This window comes from Clytia hemisphaerica, unplaced genomic scaffold, assembly GCF_902728285.1.
Source record: "Clytia hemisphaerica strain Z4C2 unplaced genomic scaffold, Clytia hemisphaerica genome assembly, whole genome shotgun sequence".
Lineage (NCBI taxonomy): Eukaryota > Metazoa > Cnidaria > Hydrozoa > Leptothecata > Clytiidae > Clytia > Clytia hemisphaerica.
In genome coordinates, this window is record NW_027103855.1 from 1,456,918 (window position 1) to 1,484,629 (window position 27,712).

Here is a 27,712-nt window from a genome sequence, read left to right on the forward strand (position 1 = left end):
ATTCAAAATAAAGATTACGTAATGCACACATTTACGCTGCGATAACAATATTTGAGTGAGTCTGCCTACTATCATGCTATCATAAAAAAAGTCTGTCTCAATATAATTTGCAGCGGAGAAAAAAAGGCTGTAACCTTTGATATAATTCGAATTAGATAGCGGTTTTCTGATCGTTAATAAAGATAATCCGGAGTAGAGTATTATCTGAAAAAAATAAAAAAAATAAAAAAAGAAGATGAAAAATGAAGAAGAAGAAAATCAACTTCTCGTAGAAATGTAGAATAATGCTATTATCAAGTTCTTTGCTATGATCTTCATTTTTTTATATCAGAAATTCTTTATTCTTACAAGAAAGTTTTAAAAGAGAACTTAGAATGTCATAAATGCGAAAACATTTCAACAAATATTATTCAGTCAGTCAAAAAATACAGCTTAAAAGTTTGCCCTGGTTGATTTAAAAGAGGGCTCTTTTTTGATGGTTTTACTAGTCAATCAGTAATAAATTGAGGGTTTCCAGGTTACTTTTCAATAAACACAAAACTGCTACCTTTTTCGAATTCTATTAAATGTTATAGCTTTTATTGTCCCCGTTGCAAATTATATTGAGACAGACTTATAACAGATAAAAAAATCGTTCCCTGGTAGGAGGAGGTGTTTAGTCAGAAAAGATTGATTGGTCCTTCAAATTTTCATTTAAAGTAGTCTTTGATTATAGTCAATTTATCATAATTATTCCTGGATATTTCATTATGTCAAATATTTACAAAATTTGTTTACGAATAGAAAATGCAAAATTAAAAATCGTTTGTCACCCCTCGCTCAGTCCATCTGAAGGTTTGAACAAAAGTTGGTGAAACAAAAATTTGAATTTCTTAAAAAGTTTGCTTATTTTTTTTCTCAAATTTTCACTCCTTTCAATCCATCAAACGGTTCTGGGAGGTAACGACGAAACAACAGTAACAAAAATAAATGTAAAAAACGCACATACCGTATTACTTAACGCCCCGGGCGTTTATCAATTTTCTTTGAGAGGGGCGTTTATTCGAGGGGCGTTTAAAAGACGGGGGCGTTTATCAAATAATTTATTACCGAGGTCAATTTAAAAGTGTGAATGGTAACCATATTTTGTTTGCTCGTTATTATTTGAGTACAAATATATCAGTACATATTTAGGGCTATGGAAACGTGTCAAAATCATTTTGAATACTAAAAGGATACAATTATTATCGTATATCTAAGTTTCCCTTCATATCGTACTGCCTTACAACTACCTGTTTAAAAACAACTCCCTTCCTAAAGGGAAGACGTTTATTCGAAGGGGCGTTCATTTGAGGGGGTATTCTTTAATAGTTTTTCCTTAAAAAAGGGGCGTTTATTCGAAGTAATACGGTAAAAGAAAAAAACACAAGAAACTTCCTTATCACTGACCTGAAAAAAAACTAAAAGACTTTTACTTTACAAGTAAGAGAGAATTTAACCCCTTTTAAATACATGCGAACTTACACACTAAACCATACTTCGTGTCAAATGAATTCACCAAGGTTGATTGACTGCAATTATTCATTCTTCAAGATGCACCTTGAGCAGAAAATGTTTTCTTCCAAGCTTTGAATAAAAAGAACTCCATAGTAACCAAAATAAACAAGGTTTTTTTTAATCACCAACGTTTGAAAGGAGCATTAAGAAATCAAAAGGTGGAACCAAGAAAAAGATATACCGGACTCGTTTCGTTAAGCGGTAATCAACCTTTCTTCGTCACTTTCATCGTCATCACTGTCAATCATTTCTGCTTCCGAACGCGTCCGGAATATGCTGAATGAGTTGTACAAAAATGCCATGTAGTAAACCTACATAAAAAATAAAGTAAAATTAATGAAGGAATCAGAGACAACCCTATGATGTACTAACAAGCGGACATAAAAAACTACTCATCGTAATGAGTGAACATTAAAATGAAGATTAAAATAAAGTGTCTTTATGGAAATTAATACCAACACTACTTCGAGTAAAACAAAAGAGCTACTCTCAAAATATTTCGGCTTACCAAGAGTAGGAACCAGATTGACCAATGATAAAAAGCACCGAAAAACCAGGCTTTGTAGAACAACGTGTTCAGAAGCAATGCCAAACTGCTCATTGTACAATTGCCTGTATGTGAGAAGGAAATATCAATTGAAGTTTAGCTGACTATCTTGAATCGAGGGGTCCCCTCAAAGTGCATCACACCTTTCGTCTTCCAAAGGATTATACGTGTCAAAGTTCAGAATGGAGGTTTGCTTTAGGGCACTACATTTAAGGGCGTGATATCTGGAAAAAAGGGAAATTCCCTTCCTCTTATAGTCGCAAACGATTTGGAAGCGCTCTAACTTAGCTTGAGTTTTAATTCTTGAGTTCTAACGCTAGACTTAACACTTAAGTCCTTAGGATCTGAGGATTCAAAAGTTCAAGAATGCTCCAATAAGGTTCAGAACATAGGCTGAAAGTCTTTAAACCCCTACCAAATTGTAGTATTCGATTACATTTAACAAATAGCCCATAAGCAACTTTCTCACCCGAACTTCAAAGTTGGAAAAACGTGGAAATAAACAAAATTCTCAAAATATTTCGACGCAGATTGCAGATTCGTATCTATCTTAGTATTATTCTTAGTAGCTGGGCGAGTTGAAGAGTTGGGCCAAATAAATAAATGACAGTTCAGGTATCATTTAAAGACTATCTGTTATAAGCGTACACTCTTTTTATGCTAACATTTGAAAACCACCCGCAAAGGAGTCTAATCTAGCGTTGTCATGGTTTCCATACGGTAGCAAAAAAAGAAGCTTTAATGAGGCTCTTCCAGAATACACCGTACACAGTGTGGTGAAAGATATATTAGAAAATTTTGAAAAACCGCCGTGTCCAGAGGTAAATTCTAGTTTAATGACAATGTTTTACCTTTCGGAGCATCAGTGGTGCATTTTTTGACATCAGTGGAGATGGTACCATTGGTGGAGGTTGTGTGGTGTTGGTACATCTGGTTACCATATTGAACATATTGTGGTGTGATGTTGAAGAGGACGATGGTGACACCGAGCACCATAAACATCATGATGAAAACCATGAAGAGTAAAGCTTGTGGCATCGTACGCCCTGTACGGATCTTAAACAACTGAAGAGGGAAAATGGTGAAAAATATTTAGTGTGACATTCCTTTTCATACCTAAAAGTAAACAGTTTAAAGTAATTTATTCTTTCTCATTAGTGCGGCCAGGTGACGCATCTCCAATATAATGATCAAACATTCGCATAAAATTATGTAAATAACGGTATTAGAATTAGGAAAAAGGGACAGTTAACACGCCCACATACTCAACATACTCAACCTACTCAACTCTGATTTCGTTGAAAGCAGCTCCCACCTTCGAAAAAAAAAATCCCCGATTTGAGGGAAAGCTTTACAGAAAGTATTCATCCTTACTCTGATACAGCAACACCAGATACCCATTCTTTTCAATCCGTTCATTGATGCAAAGATGAAGAATAACGCCATCCCAGAGAACAACACGTAATCCAATGGAAATACCTTTTCGATAGAAAAAAAGATAATTTAGCAATTTGTAACTGTATTCCAGAAGCAGCCAACGAGCCCATTTCCCCGAGAAATCTGTTTCCTTTTTCTTTTTTTGAAAAATGGGGAAACAGATCCGATTTTCTAGGAAAGACCTTTTCCTTAAAACTATCCCTGTTTCCCCGCTCTAGCTGATGACATCATCAGAGAGGAACAGATCAATATTTCTAGAAGATTACATAATAAATTGGGAAACATATATCTGTTTCCAAAAAGATGATATTGCATCTTGGAAACAGATTGAACTCTCTGAGGGAAAACAAATATCAATCACAACAAGCTAGATGCTGAATGGACCTACCTGATGATGAAAGTTAGATAGCAATGCGAGGAGAAAAATGAAAAAAAATCAGTCAGAAAATATAGCGTTTAGCGAAAATGCATAACGCAATAAATTCATCATTGATTGTTGATGGGGGGACAGGGAAGGGTTGTAGGGAAAAAAATATATAGAAAGTTCTGGTCTCAAAAATCAGTTTTATTGACAATTGAATGGATGGTGAGCATTGTTATCAATAATGTTTTTGTGTAAAAACCATAGAAATGAATATAAGGAAAAAATCCAATGAAAATTTGCAAACACGGCGATTTCCGGCATTTTCAACCGGAAAAAATTTGTTCTCAAAAATCGAACTCGGCCATAATACGCATCTTTGAGCAAAAAATCAGAAAAAAGCAATGGTAAAATCTTGAGAAAATGCCAAAAAACCAGTTTTCCGGCATATTTCCGGCATTTTCGACCGGAAAAAAATGTTTTTTGAAAATCGGGCTTCGCCACATTTTAGGTATTGTCATTTTGCATCATTGTGCAAAAAAATCAAAGTAATGACAGTATTTTGCACAAAGTCCAAAAAACCCTATTTTTAGGCAGTTTTTGGCCCAAATTTGCCCAAATATATTGTTTTTCGAAAATCGGGCTCCGTCACATTTTAGGCATTGCTATTATGCATCATTGTGCAAAAAAATCAGAAAAAAATAATGAGTCAACATTGAGAAAAGCTATATTTTCTTATTTGGTTAAAGGGAATTTCCCCAAAATACGAAAATCCGTTTTTTAAGGCGAATAAGAATTTTCCGGGAAAAACCACTTCAGCCATTCTTTAAAGAATCTTGCCCTCCATCTTTGTACAAAAAATCAGAAAAAAGTAATGACAGGATTTTGCACAAAGTCCAAAAAACCCTATTTTTAGGCAGTTTTTGGCCCAAATTTGCCCAAATATATTTTTTTTCGAAAATCGGGCTCCGTCACATTTTGGGCATTACCATTTTGCATCATTGTGCCAAAAATCAGGAAAAACTAATGAGCCAATCTCGAGAAAAGTTGGTAACGAACTAACGGACGAACGGACGAACAGAGGTTAATTTATAGGACCTCCACCGGGGTAGGTCCAAAAAGCAAAGGAAAGAGATTTCCAGGAGAGGGAAACAGATATCCTATTAAATATCCTTATAAACATTATAAGCTTGGGAGAACAGATCAAAATTTTAATTCTGAAAATTTTGGAAACAGACCAAATTTTCTAGAGAAGATACTTTGAGATTTAAAATTTAGGTTTTGAGGAGAAGCAGATCTTCATTTCTAGGAACAAGATTTTTGAATCTTTTGGCCAACAGATCAAATTTTCCAGGAAGGCTATGCCTGGGGAACAGATGTTTAAAAAAAAGGTCCTCGCTGGATGCTTTCGGTATTCTAGCGCTCTCCAATGACTGAATTCCAAAAAACAATTCTTCACTTTTCCATTTTTCTTATTGCAGATTAATTTAATGTTTGTGTGAGATGGTGTTAATAAAATACTAATTAATACCAACTTATTGACGCCAAGAATATTGAAAGAAATCATTATATACCTTAGAAGCATACACCATAATGATATTAACAGGGTTTTGTAGTTTGGGGACTGGGAGCGAGTACCCTTGCTTGTAACCCAACGAGTTCAATTCTTTGTCGACACTGGAAAAGGAAAGATCATAAAAGAAATAAAACACGTTTTTTTCGATTGTTCAATGCGACTCGGGTGAGTGAAAATAGTTCTAGTTGTTCTCATATCTTTAATACATCCAAAAATATGTAGAGAGACAAGACATCGTACAGGGAATCTTAACAACAACTCAGAATCTGAATGGAACTTTGAAAGTAAATCAAGAAAGCACTCTTATGGTAGATTTCTCACTCCACAAGGTAAATAAAGACACTAAAGTGATTAACATACTTAGTGATGGTCAACGAAACCATCATCAACAATGAAATTGCCAAGAATGCAAAACCAAACACAACTTCGAATGGTTTCAAAATACGTTGAGCTTTACCAAGACAGTTGTTCTTCACGCGGCTTTTCTTACGGTCAATACGGTGCTGTATCCGTTCGTCTTGCTCTAAACGCCGTAACTCGTTGCGTTCGTAGCGCGATAGGTTTCGACCGGAGTTACTTTTCGTGCGAAGAGCATTCAATTTGTCAGCGTCTCGTTCTTTCTTCGTGACACGTCTTGGATTGGATTCCTTCAGGAAAGAAAACACGGGAAATGTTTACAACAGAAAATAATTTACCTGAAGGAAAGAGATTTTTGCGGGAATTCAATTTGGGGGATGGCCGAAATAGTTTTTTTCAGATGAAATTCAATTTAGCGAATGAAGGATATTTCTGGCAAAAAAAAACGCTATTAAAGAAGAAAAAACCTGTTATAAGGCCTGAACTATCAAAAATATTAATTAACCTCCTAAATACTTTAGCTTTGAATGTTCACTTAGTAAAACAAGTGGAAACTTACAGTTTCTTCGTATTTTCGGCAACATCGAATCATTCCCAATGGTAATGCTGACATACCATAACCCTATTAAAAATAATAGATGAGAAGATGGTAATTAAGATGTATAATGAATGACTTATCAATCCAGCTTATAGTCGAGACTCGCCAGCTGAAAACGTTTCCATAGACATAAACTTTCTCAGTTTTTAAACTACAAGGATAGACAGGTGTTCGAATGATAGGGGGTTGCTTCATAAACATACCGTGTAAAGAATGAGGGTGAACATCCCAAACATGGACATCACACCAACCATGATTGACATTGCTTGATCGGCATCTGTTAGCAGAAGATTTATAAGGGATAAAGTGCAAGTAAGGATGAATATCTTCGTAGCAAGTTATTATTATCAGCTGTATCCAAACATCGACTCATTCTTGGCGTCCTAACTAAAATAAAGATACTTAAAACGCATCCAGTTAAAATTATACTTATCATTTTTGTAAACAATGACGCAATGGTTTACTCACGTGTGTATTGATGGAGTTGGTCTTTCAGAAAATCGATTTTGTCATCTATGCCAGTGATATTCTGTGATGAAGGTGTTTTCAATGGTACGAAAGCACTGGTGAAGAAAAACGAGAATTTTTATGATAACTACTCTAAGGTCCCGAATAATAGGGGGGTCCGATTTTTGCAAAATGAACGGGAGAGTCTGAATAAAGGGGGGGGGGTGCCTGAAAATATTTAGGTAAATATAGGCTAAAATCAGGCTATTTAGAGCAAAATAAGGGTCCTTCTCTTTGACAGCTGAAAATATTCTTAAAAATTAATAAACGGGGGGGGGGGTCCTAATAAGAACGGGGGGGGGTCCGAAAATTTTTGGTGGGGACGTCTATTCGGGACCTTAGAGTAATTAATTATTTTAATAATGACGAATGAAAATGAAACTTTAGATTATTAACATAGTGAAAATGTTGTGAGCCGAATCGCGTCCGTAAAACACAAGTTCTCTGAAAGCAGTTGATACTGTTTATTACTGGAAAGATACCACGTTGAGCGCATTAAGAATATCAGCAAAATTGAAGCTTACCCAGTCATCAAGATGACAAAAGCAATGATCAAGAAGACAACAGTGTATTTCAACGAGGTGCAACATTTCTAAAAAATGAAAAATATTAAGTTATCGTGGTTCTAAAGGAAAGTCGCCTGTTTGTAAAAATCGTACTGCTCGTGAAGATAGTCCCGATCTGAGACCCGTTTAATTTCCTGCTATAACCACATTGAAACTATTATAGTGAGATGAACGCAAAAACATTTCAAAAATCATTGATGTAAATGAGTGATGTTTCCAATAGAAATGTTCGACCGATAAAACGACCGTAGTGCAATGTTAGAGGATCTGGCTACGGTGTGCAAGGTTGTGGGTTCAATCCCCGGACGGTTCAAACCAAAGACTTTATACAAAAATCCTCAGCATGATGCACAAAAATTAGAGAACGGTCAAGAGTAAGTGGAGCAATCCAGGGAGAAAGAAAAGCGCCCTGTCATACATTCGGGTCAATAGCTATCGAAAGAGGAGCCTTCGGGTCGCCTACAACTGCAGTTGAAGACTTACTTGCTTAGGTTAAGCGTGCAAGGTTCAATAAATCATGACGATTTCGCAAACAAGATAAATTTTGTATCAGATTAAAGATTACCTGAGGGTTTGAAAACCACTGTTTACTTTCGCGGGCAGAAACTTTCACGATTTTTGTCTTTTTCGCGAAAGTTTCTGTGAAGTAAGAAATTACACGAGAAATTCGCGAAAGTTTTTTCCGCGAAAATAACACTTTTTTTTACTCAGTCTTCAGTTTTTGTGCATTTTTATCGCTTTTTTGCCTGCAAAATGAATTAACATTATAAAATTCGCGAAAGCTATATCCGCTGAATTCGTACCAAAAGAAAAATTCACGAAAGTTAAATTCGCGAAATTTTGCGATTTTGCAATCTCGTAAAAGTTTCTGCCCTTTAAAGTATAGAGCCATTAGAAAATACGGTTTCGATCTAATAGAAATGAAAACACAAAAGTTATACTTGTTTAGTAGATAATTCGTCTTCTTCGGGGTCTTCAAAGAAGAAGTACATGAATGGCAACACCAAGAACACAAACAATCCAACCAAACCGTACAACGCTGAAAAAAAGAAGAAGTTAACTTGCTTACGAAACTTTTCGCACAGAAGTCCAATGATTCGATTGGATTTGTTGAAACTGTTTTTGGCATAACATTTGATTAATTTTAGTTTAGTGTAGTCAAACTAAATTCCGCTATCGTCATACTTCTTTAAGAACAGTCCTTATTCATTTAACAAGAAAATTTGGTCAAAAAAGGAGAAGTGGGTGGGCAGTAGGTTTATCAATTGACGGTATGCGCGGCGAAAAAATTGGCTTTTAGAATTGCACCCTTACAGTGCAGCAAAAAATCGGTGAAATTCATAACTTTACAGTGCGTTTTTCTCAAATTTTCAACTCTTTTAGAGCAAAAAAAAATTGAAAAAAATCTTGGATTTGATTTGCCAAAATTTCCACCCTTACAGTTCATTAATTATCAAAAAAATCCATCCTTAAAACCTGAAGAGCATGCCCTTAACCTTACCCTTCCTTGCCTATTCCTAGCCCCAGATTATCATTTCTATCATTTATAATTCTGAAAAACAGTGTATAGTGGAGTGTGATTGACTCGAAAGACCTGTTTCAATGAACATCAAGGCCACTTTAGGAATCAGGCCTTCAGATAAACGAATAGAAAGTGAAATCTTCCGTTACAAGGATAGTGAACGCAGGAATTATACGCAGAATTCACAGCTGATAATGGCGGCAGACGAAAGAAAATTTGCGAAGAAACAACCACTAGCTGTAAGCTCACTATGGCAGCGAAGCCAGTTTAAAATATTCCTTCGGCTTGGAGCTTATTTCTTAGATATATACTTGACGGTTCCCGTCGTCGCAGACTCCGGTTTTGCTGCGCATCAAAAGCGCTTAGGATGATAAAAATGGTATAGTTGATGGTCTCTAATTCTCCCTTTAAGGGGAATTAGCATTAGTTTCTTCAGGAGGTTTGGAGCAGAGCTTATCAAACAGTAAAACATCAAAATTGAGAGTGGCAACTGTATCATCAGTGTATGAAAATCGAAAGTAACAATAAAAAATTTGAGGCGCCTTAAAAGAACTAAAAACAAAAACTTTGCTTTCAAGAACAGTCATAAGCGCAACTTACGGAGCTTATCTGCACTTCCTGCGCGGAAAACCTCCGTTTCTATCTACGGTGACATCAAAAACTCATTTTAAGTAACCATCTTTTAGAAACGTGTCACGCTTTTTTAAATTTGGAAATTTGCAACGACGTCCATGATATTTTGAATAATTGACATCAGAATTATTTTCGTTAGAAAGTGATTGTTTTTTTGTTTTTTTTTTTAATGGGACTTTTTGCAATAATATTAATAATAATTAAATATTAAATCAAAACGTTACAATATATAAATTGCTTAAAATATGTAGAGCTAGGAAATAGAATTTGAAGTTAAAATATAAAAATTGAAATCACGACACAAACAAAAAACAAATATAGTGTAAACTGAATCAGAATCCTGTCGAAATAGCACAACCTAAGGTTTGGTTTTAGTGTTCGTGTACCACGAATACATGTTACGACTGATCTCGTTAGCGCAAACGAAATTTTTGTTCGAATCTAGACTAGTAAACTAGTCGGTTATTACTTATAACCTTATAATAAAACTGTCAATCAAATAATGTAAACACTAATTAAATATTCAGCGCGCGTGAGAGAAAAGGAAAATAACCGACTAGAAGCTACTTCCAACGCCTTTTTTTCTTCACCTACAATCGTAAGGAGAGACATACAGATTTCTGTATGTCTGACCCGTGCGGGATTGCATTTATTTTTCTTTCTGTTTATTGCGGTTTTAGAAATGCTCATTTATTTATATGTTCCCATGTTCAATGTTACTATGAAATATCATTTAGTCAAAAAAGTTGGATGGATTCTCAAAAACCTAAAAAAAGTTGTAAAATTAAACAACGTTTTTTGAGGGAAGTAGCTTCTAGTCGTTGAAATTCAGAAAAGAGACGCAACTTCACCCCTTCGATTCTTTTTATTTGGAGCTTGATTTTTTGTATATGGGTCTGTTTTCAACGACTAGTTTACTAGTCTAGTTCGAATCCAATTTTTAGTTTTTTTCCCGTTCATTTGACACTAAAGCGCTTTTGAGACTATATCAGAGCATAGGCGTTGAATACCTTTACATCAAAAAAGTCATTGTAGGGGCTTCTTCGGTTCGGACGTCAAATCTCTTTTTGGACGGGAGTTTTATCGGGAGACAGTGCTAATTTTCTCTCTCAATTATGGATGAAAAATAAAATTTTAAACATATAAATGATTAAAACCACAACTAATTACGCACTGCCTTTTCGAAATGAGATTTTAGACTCGAGACTATACGAAATTATGCTTTCATACTCAAATGAACCCCCTGACAAACCATTCGAAATCGCAGCTGGCCTACCATTTTAGCGTGACAGACACAAAATATGAAATTCTTTTAGTATATAGGCTAACAAAATCATGAAACTATAATATCATAGTTACCATAAATCTTCAAATATTTGCTAAATAATTATTCAATGGACAATAGTTAAATGAAGAGGCGTGGCAACTACAGTACTTCCTCTTAGGTACCATTCTTAATATATAATGAATAAATTAAAAATATAAAAATAAATATTGAAACAGAATGTATTGAAACAAAATGAATTTTAGCAATTGCTTCATGGATACCACTTGGACAATGAAGAAATAACCATGGAGTTAGAAAAGTATTTAATTCAAATGATTGAAACAAAACTCATTCAAAAGGACAAAACCTAGAATAGAAACCAACCAATGCATAAAATATTTCATCTAGCCACCACGAAAAATAAAGTTGACTCGATTTCTCAAAAAGAAAATCAAAACAGAATACAGTTAAATTTTTATGGAGTAGATCAAAAACAAAATACGAACTATCGGTAAGGAAAGGATGCCATCCAAACAAAAAACCCTCATCTATCAGTTCGTTCTTTGTGTCAATTTAACAATTGCTCACAATATTCTCAGAATTGACGATACTCGGATAGCGAAATTTGTATTGAGACACGAAGATAAAGTTCATGTGACACCACATTACAAAGAATTGAACATTGAAGAGGAAGCAGCATGTGTGGACAGATGTGTGACAGAAACACAATGTAAATCAGTCAATTTCTACAAGAATGATACGGATGCAGAGGAAAGCAAATGTCAACTGGTTGCTGAAGATATTGATGATTTAAATGAATATATGGATCGAGTTGGATGGAGACACCTTGATACAGGTATATTAATACATTGTTCTTAACATTTCTTTTTGTATCATGGAATGTCAGATTTATCAAGTTTTTAAAGTCCGTCTCAAAATCTTAATTTTTCATCTTTATTTTCTAACCTTTAAAAAAAAAATTTTATCTTATAAACATTCATCCACTTCCGATTATTTTTTCAACAAGCACAAAACCGCTATCTTATTCGAAATCTATCAAAAGTATGAAAATGTTTCCGTCGAATCTAGATTCTTAAGGCTTAGATGATGATAAATGAGAGAGTTGGGTAATAAATTTCAAGTTGGAATGAAAAATAATGGGTAACAAGTACGGACTGCTAATAGCACAAGAAATCTCTGTCTTTTGATATAACATTACTGGTTCTTTTTACCAGGTAAAACTTCAATAACCCGTTTGAAGCATCCCAATGGTTATTGTTGGGTACCCGAAGTATCAAGTCCTTGTGATTTTTCTGTAAGCAATGTCGAGTTACAACCATTATCAAGTTCAAAATGTCAAGACATCTCCGCTTATTTTGACTTTGATCGAAGCTGGTCAGGTGAGAAGTTTATTATGATAATTTGAAGTTGAATTTTTCTAAAATCCTTTCGATTTTCACTCAATAAAAAAAACGAACTAGGCCATTCATCATCATAAAAAATGTTTCTACCGATTGACAAAGATTGACTCTCAATGGACAATGACAATACGCAAAATGGGTAACGCATCTCAACTGGTTGGATTTCCGTCTACAAACGGAAAGTTACAACACTGGTGTCACTCAAACAATAATTAAATTGAATGAATGAATGAATGAATTATTGAAATTTATGAAATTTTTCTTATGGAGAAAACTTGGTCTAATTTGTGAAAATCTTTGTCACCAGCTCCTTGATGTTGACCAGAAAAAAATTTCGTCTTAGAAAACTTCATCAATTGCGTCATTTTCCCTGACTAAGTTTTCTCTTTAAGGTAACACGAAATTTCATGTTATCATCAACAACGGAGGAAAGTGAATAAAAAGTTTTTTAAATATATTTCCAGGCACAATCATTCACGTCTGCAGTGGAAAGATGCTTTGTCCGGCATCCACAGCAGCCTCTGGAAACCCTATCACGCTTGTTGATGTCCATGATTGCACATTCAGTGATCAGTATTTGGATGGACGCAAAAAATTCCGCAGAAATCCATGTAAGTCATATAGATATCAACTGGCTTTTAGTAAAGTGTGACGTAGACTTTTGAAATTCAACTTCATGATATGCAACATTAAAATGTCTTCTGAAACTACGTCAGGGACCAAGCTCTGGGTCCGTGATGTAATGTCAGAGGATATTTTAGTGCTGTATATCATGAACAGTATCGAAAAACCCTTTTCCTTGAGTATTATTTGTTATGATTAAGGCATGCCTCGATGATGGTTAAAAATTATTTTATATCGGGACAACAGCGCAATAACCTACAATCATGGTCGAAATATATTAAGATTTTAGTGTATTTTAACGTTTTTCAGAATTTAAAGTTCGGGCGAGAATTGCTATTTTAGCACTTCCACTTTCTTTCATTGAATATTTCGATAATAGAGGGGTTTGGTGGCTTCTAGGCTATATTCCAAGCCTTATTCGAGCAAATTTGAGCTTTTAAATCCTGAAATCCTAGCTCCAAAGTCTTTAAGTCTCATGTTAAAACACAAAGTTAAAACTCTACTTTCCAACTGTAGTTTAAGGCGCTTAAAAATCATTTGTGGTATTTAAAATTTCGCCGGGAACTCCCCTTTGTCTCAAATATTTTGTCTATGATTGTAGGTACCTCTTTTCCTTTAAAGTATGCAGCGAATGTGACGATTTGAGAACACTTTTTAGTCCATTCTTGCAAAACCTCTTCGCGCAACCTTGCGTGGGATTTTAACTATTAGAGAAATTACTATACAATGCTTTTTAATTTCATACCACCAGTTCCCACAGACCCTCTTACGGAACCAGTGATACGAATCTACCTCGGCTTAAAATAATATACTTTTAATTGTCACTTTTCAATCCAGATGGATTTTTGGAATTTGCGCCAAATCTGTGTGTTGCACCATCTGGTAATGCTGTCAGTACTGCTTATGACATGACACTAACAAGCACTTGTACATCCACTGCTGCTCGGTTGACCTACGACTTCGGTAAATAGTTACAGTCAGCTAGTTTCAAGGCTTTTATTGTGATTTCTATTGGTTCTAAAGTAGATTTGAATTGAAATTTTGCTAGCCAAGGTTGTTATTAACTTTATCCAGTCTTTTCAATGTTTAAAACGGAATTGAAAACACTCTTCTCCAATAGCAGTGCATCCTTCGTTTTAAAATAAGTTAAGGTTTTTTTTCAATTCTCATTTATGTTAAAATTGGAAATGAAAATTAAAACGAATAAAAGCACTGTACAAATTAGTACATTTTTTTTTAAACTTAATAGTTAAATTAGGACTTTGGGGTCTCTTGTGCACACACACTTTAATAAAAAAAACACTTCGGATGCTATGGGGGTATTCAATTTTCAAAAACCAAGAGACAGGTGGACACACAAAGAATACTTTTGTTTGATTTTAGTTAAAGGTCCAATCAAGGTCTCCATCTTCCTATCAATGGGTTCAAGAACATTCGAAAATTTTGAGGCAGCAATCAGATCAAGGCAGAACAGTCCAAGTTCTATCATTTATATGGATGTTTTTATGCAGCGTACCAAGACATGGGACTATCACGGTATGCGAATGGAAAGCGTTTTACAAGCACCTGCTACCGGCGAGTACAGATTCAATTTAATAGCAAACCAATACTCAAAGTTGTATTTTGGTCGTGATGAAAGTGAAGGCAGCAAAGAATATTGTGCTGGTTCGCACGGTAATGGCGGTATTAATTCGTAAGTTGTCCATTTCTAAGACAATCCGTCACGGGACATGAAAAGAAAATCATTTCTAACTTTATACAAATATACTACACAAAGTGATTTGAATTAATATTCCTTTAATATTAATCCGTGTAATTATTAGATTTAAAATGAGATAATCTTTAAATGATTCAGCCAATCAGAAAATCTAATTTTCGATATTTCGAATGGCTTTAGTTGGTGGTACGCTTTCTAAAACCCTTTTGTAAACACCTCCACAAAACAAATAAATTTGATGCACTTTTTGACATCACACATTATCATTTGTTTCAGAGCATACAGTTGCACACGATATTTGACCAAGGGAGGAAAATATTACATGGAGTTGCTGACTTTTGACACAACCGGAGACGATTGGCAGTATGTGCAAATGGTCATTCCCGGACATGACGAGGGCCGCAACCTTGGATACGAATATTTAGAATTGCCAGCTAATTACTAACTATGGGATCAAATAATATATGGACTTTTGAATTTGAGTGAACCAATTTTTGTGTTTTTGAGGCTTTTCTAAAACCCCTCCTAGGAAAAAAGGAGGTAAAAGAAATTCTTAATTTTCCCAAGAAAAACTTATATTGAAATAGGTGTGGCGATGCAAAAAGAAAAAAGAAAGACAATTTTCTGACGGGGGACAAAATTTCTCTCATTCTTGTCCGACATTTTTTCAATTTTTTTTTCATTTTTTTTCATGAATCACAGAAAGGATTTGCACTTATTTGCACTTACTTTCAATTTTGTATAAATTTTCAACTTTATATATGATTAAAACTTTTAGTAAAAATTTATTGCATACTTGTAAAAATCAAATCAAATCAAATTGTATTATATGTCAATAAAGTATAGACGAAGGCATCTCACATACAAAGGAGCCAAAGCTACTTATTTCTTAATTAATTAGGCTTCTGCTCATCCTCAAATAAAAAGTATATCTGCACAAACGAACGAGACTAAATTCAGAAGAGGCGACGTGTTTTCTATACGAACGCTATTATATTGAAAGCCTACCTAGCCTCCTTTCGTGTCCAATATCTTTCGACTGAATTGTTTTTTTCGAGAAAAAAATTTCACAGCTGACATGAGCAAAGATTGAAGTTTCTCAGGTCTAATTATGTAGGTTATAGCATTGCTTGATAAAAGCTGATTTTTTTCTTTTTCTTTTATCATCTTCGTGTTTGAAAATTTTAGAAAAATTTTATACGCATAATATTCCACTCTGGATTGCCTTTCCAAAAAGTATATAATCGCTATCTAATTCGAAATCTATCAAAAGAAATACGCAATTGAAAATTTACTGCCAGCTAATTTGAAATGTACTTTAATGACATTTTAATATATTAACGAAATTAACCTTTTTATTAAAGGTGTAGTAGTGTAGTGGTTATCAACCTTGATTCCTGTCTGGGAGGTCAGTGTTCGATTCTTCGGCACTATGATTCACTTGGTAAGTGAATTTACCTTCACCCGGGTCGACCCATGCCTTGTGAGGGGAACTGGTATGTGGCAGTATGTTAGGCATTGCATGTGGTATGGTGACGATACTCACACCTGCAAAGATGTATGTCCTCCCGTGTAGTTCGAGTATCGTCGTCTATACACCAATAACTCGCGAGCGCAGGGTTAGCAGTGTCTGGTAAGCGTGGTAATTTCCCTATCTTAGGGTAGGTATCTATCCAGGCATAGGGCCCATTCCGAATGATTCGGAGGGTTCACTTCTCACTTCTCTTCTTCTTATTAAAACTACACTCAAACTTTTGTTATCAATTCTGATAGAAACTGAAAAAGTTCCCAAATTGAAATTCTACAGATAGAACAACGATAACTTACTGTAATAGGCATAGGTAACAGTAGATTCAATTGAATTTCGAGTGGAATTGTCATTGACCCAATCCTAAGGTAGGTACAAGAGTGGAAGAAATGTCTTTATTCATTTTTGAAAGGCAGTGTAACAAGTTTAGAAGATCTTTGTTCAGAAAGATAAAACAAATAAAAACCCCAAAAAATTTGTCAATTTTTCCCAATAAGCTATAAGCGCTGCTCTGATGACAAAAAAAATCTTTAAAAATATCTCATTTAAAGTTCTGAAGAGTCACTGCCTGTAGAAATCAGACAATATCTGCAAACTGAGAAAAGGAATTCTTTAAAATTGGCTGATTTTGTTCCAATTTATGAAGTGAGCATCCTGAGAATATATTAATGTCTAACTGGAAGTGGTTCAGATTTTATGCCCGTTTGAAATTGAAATTGAAAGTCTTCTCAAACTAAATAGGAATTTTGACCTCAAATCGTGCTTGAATGATAACAGAAACAATATTTTCAACTTAATAATCTGAAAATTTGTACAACTTTTAACAGAAAAATATAAAAATCATAATAGACATAACCCTTTGGCTAAAAAACAAGGCTCAAAACCAGGCTTCTAAACCGCACGACAAAGTTTGAGCCATTTTCTACGGCAATAATCTCAAAAAAATTAAACAAGCTCTCAGATTTTTCCTGATTCTTACAGACAATGGACCTTATAAGGAAATTAATATGGTGTAAAGTAATGAATGTAGTCAGTAATCACGAATGATTATAATGAGAAAAATTATAATTACCTTAAACGACCCATCAGGATTCTTCATGTAGGACACAAGGAAAACATCAACTGGGACCAGAGCAATGGTTAACAAGGTGATGAAGAGACCAATGATCGATCCCAGGGTGGAGGCCACTTTCGATGAATCGTGGTGTTGAAAAAGACGTATGTAAACCCATGAGAAAATAAACGTCAACTGGAAAAAGAACAAAACAAATCTGTGTGAGATTATCTGTAATTGTCCTAAATATTCATGATATGCACCACTGGAGTCTTCGGAGAACTTTTAAAATTTTCCACCCAATACGTCACTTAAACAATAGAAAAAGTGACGTATTGGGTGGAAAATTTTTGAGGATTCTTGGTAGGGAATCTCCAATGGTGCATATCTATATATTAATAGCGGTAGTCTGTATGTCGTTTTGTCGTCTTTCTTTCTTTCTTTCTGTCTGTGCTACTTTCGTTTTCGCACGCAATGTTTTTGTTCTTTCAAAAGATGACTTTTATTTTGCTCTTGCTCCACAAATTTGTTTAACGATATTCGCGCCGTTTTATAAAGACTTTGTTTTGATTGATAGGTTGATAGATTTTTTCTTTCTTTTTTTTTGTTTTATGTTTTCGAATGTAATTCAGGTAATTAACGACCTTATTTGATTTTAGACATTCGAATTCTTTTCAAAACAAAAGAAATCTTTTAAACAGAATCTGTTAAAGAAAAGAACAAATATAAAATAAAACACAATACAAGAATCACATAACAAGTTTGTTAGAACAACAGCAACATTCAAAATACATTCAAAAGGCGGTAAAAACTAGAATTCTTTCTTCGTAAAAAGGGACCTTTAAACATGTATGTCGATAATTATTTTGCTGCAAATCTAAGTCATTGTTGAATTTGAAAAGTTATTGAAGTTATGACGAAGTTATTTTATAGAAAGCAACATAAAATTGCGCTATCTATCACGCTTTTTTGTCTGCGTGTCCTAGCTGCCTTCCGGGGGGGGGGGCTATGGTTGCGAGCTGACTTTCGGCCCTGCCCCTCGGACCCTTAGCAGAATAAAGAGGAGAAGAAACAAGGGAAATTGTGTGAATTTTAATTCACTTTTTGGAACTAATTTGACCAAATTTCTATCTTTCTGGGGGCAAAAAGTTGAAATTTTCCTATTTTTCTAATTCTTAGTGGGACTGAAGTTTGATTTTCCGATTTTTCAAAATGCCATGTTTCAAAAAAGACACCCTTAAGTGCAGAGCCGTCTCGGACGTCGCTAGTCGCTGGTATGGTGTAATTTGGGAATGACGCCCTTTCTGTTTTCTGATCATTTTTGCCACAAAAATCTTTTTCAAAATATGGTTAAAAGATACGTCACCCGGGAGGGATAGAGTCAAACTTTGAAGAGAATTCTTCCCTGTAATTTTGATTTCATCGTGTTTAAGTCACCTTCCCAACATCTCAAAGGACTTTAAATGCGTTCAGCAGACAGCTAAACCGGCGTGCGACGCCGGGTACCGGCTAGTAATGAATATTATGGGTACGGGTTGATCAGGGTCGAAAGACTTCAATGACTTCGAATGTTTGAAACCAGTCCTCTTTAATGCAGTTTTTAGCACTAGGACCAATTGGTCGATAGTGTATACTACTAAGGGTTTATAAAATTTAAAAGCTCTATTATAGAACTTCATAGATTGTACCACAAGCAATTCGATATCAGACGAACTGGGTTCAATTATCGCCTGAAGTGTATATAATTATACGTCTTATTATGATGATAATTTTACTTGAATTCGATTATATCAGCAAAATGGGGTAAAAACTTTAGTAGGAGAATTGCTTACCACCAAGACAACAGTGAAAGGGATCCACCCACCAGCCAACACAGCATGTGGTATCTCCATATTCTATCAAATGATTTTATTCCTGTTATTTCTTTTTTTACCTTGAAAAATGAAAAAGAGAATAGATAAATATTTTGGAATCTTAACGAAGATTAAAGACAACATATTCATAAAGTAACTTTAGAACGCCATGTAATGGACTCAACTCAAAAATACTTTATCGTAAAATGTAAACATAAGCCTTTCTTTTTATGATAAAATTTCAGATCTATTTAGTACTGTAATTTTTAAATGTTACAAAATATATGCATATAAAATGCACAAAACAAGAAGGATAATATGAAAAAAAAAAGTTAACAAAATTCTACTTACAAAATGCCAAACAAAAATATAAAACATAAATTACAGTGAAATAAAGATAAAAAATTAGAAAATTTGTAAATGAGAGGATCAAGGCCGTCACAAGAAGCTCATGTTCAAAAAAATTATAAAAACATTTTTAAGAATTAAAATGAAAACTGAAAATTTAGACAAACCAACGTTTTGCAAAGTTTTCAAGGAGTCGAAAATATATAGGTAGTTCATTACATTACAATTAACAAAATAATATATTTAGTTCAGTAAAAGGCATGAAAATTACTACAGGGGAGAAAGTTAATCTTCATCAGTATCACTGTCATTGAAATATCCAGGCATTACTCTTTCATAATCTAAGTCTTTTCCTTCCCCAAACTCCCATACCATGTATTGTGACGCGTTGACTTCTTTATATCGTTTAGCTTCTCCTTCTTCAACTATCATGAAATCCTCTGAAAAGATCATCCTATATTTCCACATTGCTTCACCTTGCCATTTCGTTGGCGTCCAATCAATAATACCAGTGAAAGTTCTTGTTTTGGAATCGTAATGGTGTTGGTCAAAATATTTCTTAGGACCTGGTCTTGAACCATCTTCTAGATCAGGCCACATATCACACTCCGGACTTTCATAGGAAATATAGGGATTCGAAAGTGTTCCAAAATGGTATGAAGCCAACCCTAGTGTATGAGCTTGAACATAAATACCGTCAATGATATTTGTGATATGAGGAATTGAAAATAGTTCTTCATCATTTTCTCCATCTTCCAGAGTAATGTCAGATGCTTTGGAATCTTGTCGACAATAAGGACATTTCACTTTGAATGGATGATTGATAATCTTTTTGATACATGATTTGCAGAAATTGTGAGAGCATTTCAAAGTACATTTATTTGAAATATGATCCAAGCATATAGGGCATTCATTTTTTGTGTCTGTCATTTTGCAGCATTGTCAACTAACAACAATTTTTGTTCCTTAAAATTATTTAAGTTTGTTTCTTCCTAAATATGCATACAAAATTTTTGAATAATAAAAGAAAAGACTAGATATAGAAATGAAACACAGAAAAAAATAGATACCATTTTGCCAACAATCACTTTGACATCGCTAAAAAATATAGAGGAAGCTAGTGAAGAATTTCGTTTTTGATATTTTTTATTGTAGTGTTTTATATATTGTATCTTAAAATTTATAGAAAAGTAATTGATATAAAAAGTTTGATGTTCATATAATAATTTAGAAAATTAAAGTTAATTTACAAAATCAAAAAGTTTCTATTGATAGATAAATAATGCTTTTTTACAATAGTGAAAGTTTTTTTACAAAAATACCCAAATATTGTATTTTCCCTGTTCATTGTTTAATCTTCATTGGCATCATCAGAATCAAAATCTGCTGATAAAACTCTTTCATAAACTAGATCCTCACCAAAGATATTCAATTCACCATCAGGTGGCCCGTTGACTTCTTTAAAACCCTGCACATTTCCACTTTCAATAGTGAGAAAATCCTCTGAAAAGATCATTGTGTATTTCCACAATGCTTCACCGTAGAATTTTGTTGGTGTCCAATCAATATTGCCAGTGAAGGTTCTAGATTCTTGATCATAATGATGGTGCTCAAAATATTTCTTCTGACAGGGTCTAGAGCCATCATCTAGCTCCCACTCGTCACTTTCAGGGCTCTCATATGATATATAAGGGTTTGACAGAGTTCCAAAGTGGTAGGATGCTAAACCAATGGTATCACATTGTATGTAAACGCTACCAAGTATGTTTGTTAGTTTGACATTAAACAATATTGAAGCATCTTCACCACTTTCAAGTATAATATCTGATGATTCAGAATCTTGCTGACAATAGGGACATTTAACCTGATTAGGATGGTTGATAACCTTTTTGATACACGCCCTACAAAAATTGTGAGAGCATTTCAAAGTGCATTTGTTTTTAATAGGTCCCTTGCATAAACAACATTCCTTTTTCTTATCCGTCATTTTGGAACTGAAAGAAATATGAATAAAAAGTCAAAACCTATAAAACAATTGAAATAGATCACATTTTTCCCAGATCTAACCTGTTGTATATAATCTTTAAGAAAAAGATTACTAAAAAGTTTTTTAGCACCAGCGCAAATGATTAAAAATGGAATTGCACATATATATATATTTTTATTTATCAAAAAAAAATTTGTAACAAGTATATTTTATCAAGTTTTTTTTATAAAAAGTTTCACGTAGTCATAGGATGCAAATAAAAATTAAAAACATACTCTTATCTACAAAAAAAATTGAAAGAATTGAAAGAATTCTATGACGTGTGTCCATCCATTAAAAAAATCTAAAAATAATTTAAGCTACCCCCTCCCCCCAGCGGGTTGTGTGAAAGCATGAATGGACTTTTTTGGTTGCGTGAATGTATGAAAATCCACTTTTTGATTGAGTGAATGCTTGAATCTGCACTATTTTGAATGCAAATTTTCTCTTTTCCCGCTGATTATGCGTAAATTTCAAGATTTCAAACGTTTCCCTGATTTTCCCGAGAAACTTTATTATTTTCAGAAAAATTGGGTATTTGTGTGAAACTCAAGAAAAGTTTGCGAGAATACACAAATTCCCAAATAAATTTCCGTGATAGTGTGAATTAAAGGTCCACTTGAGGGGCCTCATTTAAGATTAAAAATATATTGAATTCTTACAAATAAACCAAAAGAAATTATAATTAATAAATATTTTACACATAATAGAGTTAAAAGATAATAAGACTCTGACGAATTAGCACCAGGCTAAAGCAAGCAAAATGATTTAATAAACCCCTGTCACCCTCTGCAGCTATCTAACTCGTAGAAAATGACTTTTTCAAAGAGAAAATTAATTGTAAACTTGTTGCACTTAAACATTGTAGATAAATGCTATTCATCACCATTATAAAGAATCAATTTTCGAAGGGTTCTCCTATGAGGGAACTTTGCAAAAAATGACTCACAAACTTCAACAATCACAATATTATAAAGGCAAAATTACCAATAATGAAAAGTTAAAATAATATAATGTTTGCAATTTATTCTTCATCCTCCTCAAGATATCCTGGCTTCAATCTCTTATATTTCAATGAAACACCAAACAAACTTTCCCCTTGTTCTGCACCATTGATCTCGCTGAAATGTTTGACATTTCCAGATTCAATTTTCCAGAAATCCTCTGAAAATTCCATGGTGTATTTCCACAACACATCACCTTGCCAATAAGTTGGTGACCAATCAATATTTCCTGTAAATGTTCTTGTTTGAGGGTCATAATGATGTTGCACAAAATACTTTTTTGGAGCTGGTCTGGAGCCATCCTCCAAATTTGGCCACTCATCACAATGGGGACTTTCATAGGAAATGTATGGGGTCGAAAGATTTCCAAAATGATAGGATGCTAATCCAATGGTACCACCTTGAACATAAACTCCATCAGCTATGGTTGTTAAGGTTGGAAGTGCAAAGAGTGACTCACCACTTTCTCCATTTTCAAGAGTGATTTCAGAACCCTCTGAGTCTTGTCGACAGTATGGACATTTCACTTTTGAAGAATGATTAATTATTCTTTTGATACACAACTCACAAAAACTATGAGAACATTTTAGGGTACATTTACTATCAATGGGACTTAAACAGATTGCACATTCATTCTTTTGGTCAACCATTTTATCATTAAGATTTTGTCAAAACTAAAATAAATAAAATTAGAAAATTGTTAGTGTGAAGATAAAAATATGAAATCCCAAGAAAGCCAAGTATGAGAATTAGTTTGGGTCATCTGTGAAAACTTTAGTAAATCTGATAGAAATAAAAAAATGTGGGATCGCTTAGATTTTTTACTGGTTGATAGTTCTGAACCTATAAGAGCGCCACTCCAATGTCGCCCTGTTTATTCAGCCTGTCCTGGCCTGTCCAAATAACAAAGTCGAGATTTGCATTTTTTTCTAGTTCGGGTACATGTAAAAGATCACCTCGACAGGACATACTCCAAGAAAACGAAGCAGATGAAATTTTGTAAAAATTATCTCTTTGATATGATAGTCATTAAAAACCTTAGGAACTAAAATTAACAAGTTGGCGAGAAGTCAAGTTCAAAATAAAATGGTTCGTATAACAAATATGAATATAACAATTGAAGTAATTGATACTTCAAAGATAAAACTCAGAAACAACTACTTGAGATATTGTTTGATGTAGGATTGGATATCAAACTTTCTTTTACAACCATCATAGTTCATGTATCGCACTTTACCAAAAATGGGACGTTCTCTCCAACCTTGATCATGCAAACCTGTGATACTCCACAAGATTCCATTGTAGCCTCTCGGATCACGGCCATCTAATCCATAAGTATCGTTCAGTCGCACAGCAAATTCAATTGCTTGCTCAGGAGATTGTGTCCATTCTAAGACTTTCTTTGCCCAGTACATTCTCATAAAACCGTGCATTTTTCCTTCCTTCACTAACTGCTTTTGAGCTGCATTCCAAAGTTGATCATGTGTTGCACCATTTTCAAACTTCTCATATGAATAAGTGTGAGGTCGTTTGTCATTCCTGTGATCCTCTAAAGTTTTCTTTCCAAAAGCTGGACCACCATTTAAGTTGTCATAATCTTTGTTGTAAAAAGCAAAGTTCTCAGAAAGTTCACCTCTCACTACTAGCTCCTCAATGAATCCATCAGATGAACCTTTGCTTTTTCGTGCAGCATATGCAGCTCTTTGTTTACTCAAATGACCATGTCTAAACCAAGGAGACAGGTTAGAAGTGGCATCCTTTGAAGGATCATTCCTCAGTTTGTCATAAATAGCAAGAGAGCTCAAGAATTCCTCAAGAGCTTCCCTACCAGCATTAGTACCAGGAGTGAATCTCAAATGTATTTCATTTGATTGCTTCCACCTTTCTTCAAGCATTTCTATGGCATTAAACTCTTTACCATAACCCTTCAAATCTTGAGTGTTTGAAGAAGTGGGAGGAATATCAGTAAGGTACTGATCAAGTTTTTTGTTTATCTTAGACCTTATGGTCCTAGCTGCATACTCTTGTTTATCTGATGTTTCCCATACTGGAATGACATTGTAGCTGTCCACCTCCCAAAGTGGTAATTTTTGCTTGTTACACATATCAATAACAGGTTTGAGATCAAATTCCCTTAAGGTGTGCATATCAGCCACTATGCCTGATGGATCAATTTCAACAAAATAATCATTTAATGATTTGATATCAGGTACTGTATCAAATGGAATTTTAAGCTTTTTCAAACCATTCTGTACATCTTCCAAACCTTTAGCATAGAACCAAGCTAAACGATAAGTGGGATGGCTTTCCTCCACTACGTGAACAACTCTGACTGGACGAGCTTCTTCTTGGCATCGTAAAAGGCTCCAGTTATCATCTACACGTACATCTCTTCTCATCAAATATACCATGGGACCTTGACCTTTTAACTCTTTTTGTGAGCCTCTTAGCCTGCATCTGGCAGCTGCTACTCCAATATTTGTCTTCTTCATGGTCCTTGAAAATTTGCTTTGATACTTGTAAAAATCAGTTTAAATCAAGATATTATTAGAATAATATGAAAGATCATGTGTGTATGTACATGGTGTGCTAGTCAACGATGATAATGAATCAATCTTGATTGAGAAATTATGTTCTTATCTAAATAACCATCCCTTTTACTTCAAATAATAAATTGATTATACTTGCCATGATGTCAAATAAAGAAAAGCTTGCAGGGTGTCTACGGATTTTTTTCAGGATTTTCAAGGTTTTCAAGGTTTTTTTGGTCATTTTTAAGTGGTTTTTCAAGGTTTTTTGGCAAAAACTTTGGCACTTTTCAAGATTTTTTGATACTCAGTTGACATGGCATTTTACAGGAATTTAGTTTTTTTTCAGAGTGGTAGGTGAAAGAAAAATAATTTTGTTTTTTACAAAAATCAATTTCCAAAAGAGTTGTTTTAAGGAATCCTCGAAATTTTATTGATGAACAGCCATTATTCCAAGACGCCCTGAAGCGATTTGAAAATTGGGGAGCAGTCGATTTCTTAGGGCTCATGCAAACGGAAAATTAGTGACAAAAACTCAGCTAATGATAAAAGAATATGTTGCATTCGTTGCGACAGAATCGCAACAGAAACAGGTGAATATGCAATTCTCTAAATGTTTTAAAGGTTTAGCGCCGCAGGCGGGTTTTTTACTTATTCTTACTTTTTGAATGACTGGATAGTGCTTTTCAAGGTTTTTAACGATTTTCAAGGTTTTCAAGGTTTTTTCCAGAAAATTGATAGTTTTCAAGGTTTTCAAGGTTGGGTGGTTCATTTTCAAGGTTTTCAAGGTCCCGTAGACACCCTGAGTTATGATAGATGTTTTGGCGAACACAACAGTCTTTTGAATAACTAATTACTTCACAGCAGTTACCTAGAGACAAGATAACTTATATCACATTTTAATTGGCTGAGGGAAATTAATGTGGTGGAGTAATTGGGCCAATCCAGAAAGTTTTCGTTATATACCCCCGTCGGACGACGCACATACATTTTAAAAATTTGCGAAAAGTGACCCTGAATGGCACGGAACTAAAAAACTCCAGGATTATACTCAAAATTTTCTATTTTTTTCCCAAAATCTCCCAAAAAGGTACCCTAAAACACAAGTGTTTCAACCGGTATTCCAACGAAGCCATATTTTGGTTTGTACAGAAATTTCCCCCGATCAAATCAAAACAACAAAATGTTCAATCTCACTAAAGCAAAACATTGCCGCCACAGCGTTTCCCTGGATAAAACATGGTTTCAGCCCACTTTTTAGGTGCCCCCATTGAAGCATGGTGCCCCCAACGAGTTAGGTCCCCTTGAGAAATTGCTTTGAGTTCTTACCCCCATTCAGCTGATAATTTTTTGAATTGACACTTTTTGTTCTTTGTATACCAGAAGATTGTAATCAGTTATGAGTGTGAGTGTTAAACGGTTAAACAGAGCCAAAAACACAAATAGCTATCATGTTTGCTTACTCTTATCCTGAGGTTTTAGCTTCTCTATGCTAGCACGAGAAGCGCACTCGCATGAGAAAAGCTTTGTTTTTATGCTATAAAGATGGCGGCTATAAATAAAAACAATCACATTTGAAAAATATAGCAAAAGATGACGTAGACTATGCTATAGTCTAACACGAGTTTCATCTAAGAGGAACAAACGTGAAGACGGGAATTTTTTTGGGGGTAGCTGTTGTCTTAAACACAAACTCTATCTGCCGCGAAACATATTACGTTTTATAATATACAAACTATGTTATATCATAATATATTATAAGGACGATATAGCATCGTCTAAAGATGACGTGATGGGAAACAAAAGAAACAAGAGAATCGGATGGGAAACTGGGTGCTGGGGTAAAAAAACTGTAATTTGAAAATTTTGAAATATTCAATTTGGAAAATACAACCAGCCCCCAGAGCCTCCATCAAGACAGCTAGGTACCCTTAATGAATAGGTAACCCCAAAGAATTGCAAAACATTAGCCCCCCTCTACTAACCTGGCCTAGGTGCCCTTCAGATTTCTGGGGGGCTGAAACCATGATAAAAATTCTGGTCACGTGACCATCCATAATTTTAGACCAATGAAAACGCTTCATTTCCCTGGTTTAAAGTTGTGTCCACACTAACACGCGGGAACTAGCTAGAAAAAGAGAGAAAAAAACGGGGGTCAAATTAAATTTTTCTCCCTTCTTGCGGCAAACGAAAGACTTTAAGAGCCCATTTATTTAAGAAAGGGGTGTTATACCAGGTGCGCCACAAAAAAGTTTCTCTCTTTGAAACTGATTTTTTCGAAATCTAAGAATTAAGAAACAACAATTCCTATTCCATCAGAAAGAAGAAAGATGAACTTAAATTTTGATGGGTCATTTATTAAATTCGATTCATTGGATCAAAAGTTATGCTCAATTGAATAAAAAAGTTACTTTCAGAAAGTGCCCGAAAACGTTAAAAATCGACCTATCAAATTAAACAGAAGCATAATAACATGAGGCGAACCCGAAAAAAATTTTTGTTTCCGGTCCACCGGCCGGGTGAAAATTTATTTCGTCGTCACCCGGCCGCATTTTTTTTTTCGTACATCATCGTTAGGGTTCGGGTTATTTTGTTTGTTTGGAAAACTTTCGTGAATTAGTCTTTGAGGCGTGTGATTTTATCGCACGTGATATTTTATATTCTACTGTAAAATGCACGCCTAGAAATCACTTGGAATGAAG

General features: G+C 34.5%; 3 protein-coding genes across 4 annotated transcripts; 1 reads left to right on the plus strand and 2 right to left on the minus strand.

Moving 5' to 3' along the window:
- Positions 1-680: 680 nt before the first annotated feature.
- LOC136808240 (probable lysosomal cobalamin transporter) lies at positions 681-19,939 on the minus strand. Its single transcript, XM_067064777.1, has 14 exons — positions 19,084-19,939; positions 17,270-17,446; positions 16,497-16,560; positions 8,427-8,524; positions 7,444-7,511; positions 6,881-6,975; positions 6,616-6,689; positions 6,374-6,436; positions 5,818-6,104; positions 5,456-5,558; positions 3,458-3,562; positions 2,935-3,148; positions 2,045-2,148; positions 681-1,847 (listed from the first exon to the last, which is right to left on the minus strand). The coding sequence occupies exons 1-14, from the start codon at positions 19,141-19,143 to the stop codon at positions 1,731-1,733; spliced, it is 1,629 nt and encodes a 542-aa protein (XP_066920878.1). The 5' UTR covers positions 19,144-19,939; the 3' UTR covers positions 681-1,730.
- On the plus strand, positions 11,346-15,181 carry LOC136808242 (uncharacterized). Of its 2 annotated transcripts, none has more exons than XM_067064780.1 (6): positions 11,346-11,763; positions 12,143-12,307; positions 12,793-12,939; positions 13,790-13,915; positions 14,336-14,645; positions 14,946-15,181. In XM_067064780.1, the coding sequence occupies exons 1-6, from the start codon at positions 11,430-11,432 to the stop codon at positions 15,112-15,114; spliced, it is 1,251 nt and encodes a 416-aa protein (XP_066920881.1). In that variant the 5' UTR covers positions 11,346-11,429; the 3' UTR covers positions 15,115-15,181. The 2 variants fall into 2 exon arrangements, with proteins under 2 accessions (XP_066920881.1, XP_066920882.1); XM_067064781.1 differs by having other exon boundaries at positions 14,336-14,626; positions 14,946-15,050.
- A 3,538-nt stretch (positions 19,940-23,477) lies between the features above and the next one.
- On the minus strand, positions 23,478-25,389 carry LOC136808241 (deoxyribodipyrimidine photo-lyase-like). Its single transcript, XM_067064779.1, has one exon. The coding sequence runs from the start codon at positions 24,972-24,974 to the stop codon at positions 23,640-23,642; it is 1,335 nt and encodes a 444-aa protein (XP_066920880.1). The 5' UTR covers positions 24,975-25,389; the 3' UTR covers positions 23,478-23,639.
- Positions 25,390-27,712: the final 2,323 nt, after the last annotated feature.

What these genes read in the sequence shown, in the direction of transcription:
- LOC136808240 (XM_067064777.1), bottom strand. Translation starts at nt 19,143, where the DNA reads ATGGAGATACCACATGCTGTGTTGGCTGGTGGGTGGATCCCTTTCACT. An exon ending in CTTTCACTGTTGTCTTGGTG is followed by an intron (nt 17,447 to 19,083) that starts GTAAGCAATTCT and finishes TTCTTTTTCCAG; the next exon opens with TTGACGTTTATTTTCTCATG. An exon ending in TGTTACCTATGCCTATTACA is followed by an intron (nt 8,525 to 16,496) that starts GTAAGTTATCGT and finishes TCTTTTTTTCAG; the next exon opens with CGTTGTACGGTTTGGTTGGA.
- LOC136808242 (XM_067064780.1), top strand. Translation starts at nt 11,430, where the DNA reads ATGCCATCCAAACAAAAAACCCTCATCTATCAGTTCGTTCTTTGTGTC. An exon ending in TCGGTTGACCTACGACTTCG is followed by an intron (nt 13,916 to 14,335) that starts GTAAATAGTTAC and finishes GTTTGATTTTAG; the next exon opens with TTAAAGGTCCAATCAAGGTC. An exon ending in GGTAATGGCGGTATTAATTC is followed by an intron (nt 14,646 to 14,945) that starts GTAAGTTGTCCA and finishes CATTTGTTTCAG; the next exon opens with AGCATACAGTTGCACACGAT.
- LOC136808241 (XM_067064779.1), bottom strand. Translation starts at nt 24,974, where the DNA reads ATGAAGAAGACAAATATTGGAGTAGCAGCTGCCAGATGCAGGCTAAGA.